Source organism: Phaethon aethereus, assembly GCF_964289735.1.
Source record: "Phaethon aethereus genome assembly, chromosome: 29".
Lineage (NCBI taxonomy): Eukaryota > Metazoa > Chordata > Aves > Phaethontiformes > Phaethontidae > Phaethon > Phaethon aethereus.
Genome location: NC_138605.1, coordinates 2,177,063 through 2,180,546, shown reverse-complemented (window position 1 = coordinate 2,180,546; position 3,484 = coordinate 2,177,063). Strand labels below are relative to the sequence as shown.

General features: G+C 59.6%; 1 protein-coding gene across 1 annotated transcript; it reads right to left on the bottom strand.

Annotated features, from left to right (window-relative positions):
- Nucleotides 1–1,331: 1,331 nt before the first annotated feature.
- Nucleotides 1,332–2,964, bottom strand: LOC309414557 (twist-related protein 2-like; the record flags this gene model as incomplete). Its single annotated transcript, XM_082011899.1, has 1 exon — nt 1,332–2,964. The coding sequence occupies exon 1, from the start codon at nt 1,815–1,817 to the stop codon at nt 1,332–1,334; it is 486 nt and encodes a 161-aa protein (XP_081868025.1). The 5' UTR covers nt 1,818–2,964.
- Between the last annotated feature and the right edge of the window lie 520 nt (nt 2,965–3,484).

Genomic DNA, 3,484 nt, shown 5'->3' with positions numbered 1-3,484 from the left:
GGCCCTGGGCTGTCTCGTGTGATAAACGCGCTGCTCCTGCCCGCGGGGAGAGCGCGGCTGGGCACGGCACCCGGCTCCCCGCGCTGGGTCGGGACCGCGGTAAGAGCAGCCGGGAGGAGAAGCGGCGCGCAGGGAGGGCGCACGAGGCTGACGCAGCTGGTGGCAGAAAAGAAGAATAAAAGGGTTTTCCGTGTTGCAGCCCTTCGTGGTGGGTGCGAGAAGAACAAGAGTCCTGCCGCAGTTGGCTTCCCCAGGACCCGGCGGGCTCTAACCCCCAGGGCCGACACAGGGCAGGGGGCAATGGGCCAGCGCCTGAAGAAAGCCAGAAGCCCTGATCCTGTTTCGGGGACGACGGGGACTCTCGGGAGCTGGGCTGGGCTCCCATGAAGCGTCCCCAAAGTCCACGGCTTGGCAATGTCCTCCGGAGCTTTCTGCTCCGGCTCACGGGCTGCAGGAAATGTTAGCAAGCAGTCCTCCCCCCGCTGCCCCATTCTCCCAGCCCAACGAGACCCGACTCGCCGAAAAGAGGATTATCCCCCTCTCCTCTCAGCAGCTTCGCCGGCCACTGAAAGGATGCTGAGGTGGCGGCTGGATGGTGCTGAGTCCACCAAGCCAGGGTGCGGTGCCGCGGGCGGGCTCGCCTCTGCCTGGGCACCCGCGCGCGGTGTTTTATTCCCTGCAGCGTAGGATACCTACGGATCCGAAGGGATTACGGATTCCGTCTTACCCGCAGGGCTTTAGGAGAGGGGTAGGAGAAAGCCCGGCGGGACGGAGGCCCCAGGGTCACGCCGGGGCTTTGGGGAGCGGCTGCGGAGTTCCACCGGGGCGGCGAGGACAAGGCTGGGCTCGTCGCACGGCGGGAGCAACAGCGGCCGTCGGCCGACGGCTGCGGGGCTGCCGCTGCTCTCGCTCGTGCGGTTTTGACACCTCAGCAACCCAAGCACGTTCGGGAGGGTGTCTGCTGATTTATGCGCCCTCCCGGGTTGCCGTGGGAGGATAAATCAGATTTTTAAGCCCTCGTTTTAAACCTTTCACTAGCCTGCCCCCGACCAGACCCCGCTAAATGAGATCAGTTGCTTCAGGGCTCCGCCGCTCGGCCCCCCGCAACGTCCTGCCGGCCCCGGCGAGGTCGGGAATCGCCACCTCCTCCGACCGCCGGCCTTGGCAGCGTCTGGGGCTCGTTAAAGCAAATCGTTTGCACGTGGAGCGTGAGGAGGGGGCCGGCTGCCGTGCGCCTCCCCCACGGGAGCGAGCCGGGGAGATGCGTGGAGGATGCCGGAGCGAGGGGCGTGCGGCCGTGCCGGCGGGGACGTGGCGATACATACCCCGGCTCAGTGGGACGCGGACATGGACCAAGCCCCTTCCATCCTCCAGACGGAGAAGGCGTAGCTGAGCCTCTCGTGGGCCAGGTAGTTGCAGCTGGTGATCTTGTGGTCCAGCTCGTCACTCTGCAGCACCTGGTACAAGAAGTCTATGTAGCGGGCGGCCAGCTTGAGGGTTTGGATCTTGCTCAGCTTGTCGGAAGGCAGCGTGGGGATGATCTTCCGCAGCTCCGCGAAGGCGTCGTTGAGCGACTGGGTGCGCTGGCGCTCCCGCACGTTGGCGATCACGCGCTGCGTGTGCACGTCCTCGAAGGACTGCGGGACGGGGCTGCGCTTGCTCCGCTTGCCCTGCGGCGAGGCGGCACCGCAGTCCTCCGCCGGCTTGCCCCCCTGGCCGCGCTTGCGGAGGCATTTCTTGTGCAGCCGCTCGCCCTCCTCCTCGCTGGTGACCAGGCTGCCTTCGGGGGAGTCCGGGCACATGCTTTCCTCTTTCATCTTCTCAGCGCCTCGCGGGCGAGGGGCTCTGGGGTCTCACGAGGCGCGATGGCCGCCGCACATCGGCCGGGTGGCCTGGAGAGGAGCCAGCGCCCGCTCAAGAGGTGCAGCCTGGAGCATCCGCCCTTCAGCCTCCCCAAATTTCCCAGGGCTTGCGGAGCCCTCCAAGGAGCTCGGTTGGTTTTTCCTTTGGGCTACGGAGAGGAGGGCGTTCGGATAACTTTGGGGAACGGCTCTTGCTGATAGGGCGAGGAGGACCGTGGGCGGACCAGGCACAGACCAATGCAGCCGTGCAAGGTAACGCAAACATCAGTGGAGCTTATGGGTTCCAGATTTCCTCCCTCCCTCCTCCACCGGCACCCCCAAGCCCTCCGGCACAGATGCTCCTGCCTGCTGCCCGGATGTCAGGGGACATTGCCTATGTTAACGTGAGCACCAGCCATGGAGTTCAGGGGAGCCTTTTTTGGGTTTTAGTCTCTTTTTTTTTTCTTTTTTTTAAGCCCACTTGACCCCGCAAAAGCCAGCCAGAAATACTCACTTGTCCAGTTTTGAATGGGAGACTTTTATCTACGAGAGATTCAAGTGAAAATGGGGAGCAATGGCTGTTTCAATGAGTAATACAGGTATTCTCTGAATCCAAAGGAAGAAGCAACAGTGATAGGCATCCATACCGCTCTTAAGAAATGGCATAAGTCAAAATGAGCTTGAGTTTGCATCCATCCATCCATCCATCCATCCATCCATCCATGCATTCCTCCCTCCCTCTTCCCCTGTCTGCATTTCTGGCAGTCTACGGTAGCCCTTACTGTACATATGGAAGCCAACATCATCCACTATCATCCTCCTCCCAAATAAATATGGCAGATAGGGAGGGTGTGATAGGTCCAGACCCTGTTCCCGGCTGGATCCACAGCCAGTTCAGCCCCTGCTTTCCCTGGGAAATCAAGCGCTAGAAGGAGCATTCTTTCCTGACACTGCTCCTGAGCTTGCCTACAGACCAACCCACTTTCTCCTCCCTGCAGAAATGCTGAGAGCGCTGCAGAGAGGTCCAGATTCAGACTACCAAGCCATAAAACATTCTGCGCAGGTCCCTCCTTATATTAGATAGTTTTCAACCCTCTGTTATCACACCGGTAGAATCAGCACATGAAACCGGTGTCCCACCATCCTCCCACATCCAGCTACCTGCTCCCGAAGAGCTCCTACACCTCTGGGAACTCCTTTAACCTTCCCGTCTCCTGCCTGTGCCCCCTCTGCCTCTCCAAGGTGTTTCTCCTCCAGCGTGTCTTGACCTCATCCAAGCTGCCTCTGCTCATCACGCCCTCCCGGCATTGCTCCCTGCTCTTGGTCATCGGGAGCTCTCACCCCGACTCTCACTGAAGTCCGGGCGCGATGCTCCTCGGGGATATTGGGGTCCATCCGCAGCAGAGCTCCATAACCCTTGCTAAAATCTTGCTTTGTTGTTCTGTCTTACAATGAGAACAAAAAGTGGTATTGTGGGAACAATACAGTTTAAAGCAGTGTCAGTAATTCATGAAAATAACTTAAATAATATCAATAAACCATATATATTGTTGAGTTGACATATGCCTGTGTCTGTATAGATGTAGATACTCAGGCTGAGCACGACCAGGAGACTGCAGGGGAAAGTCCTTTAAACGGCAATG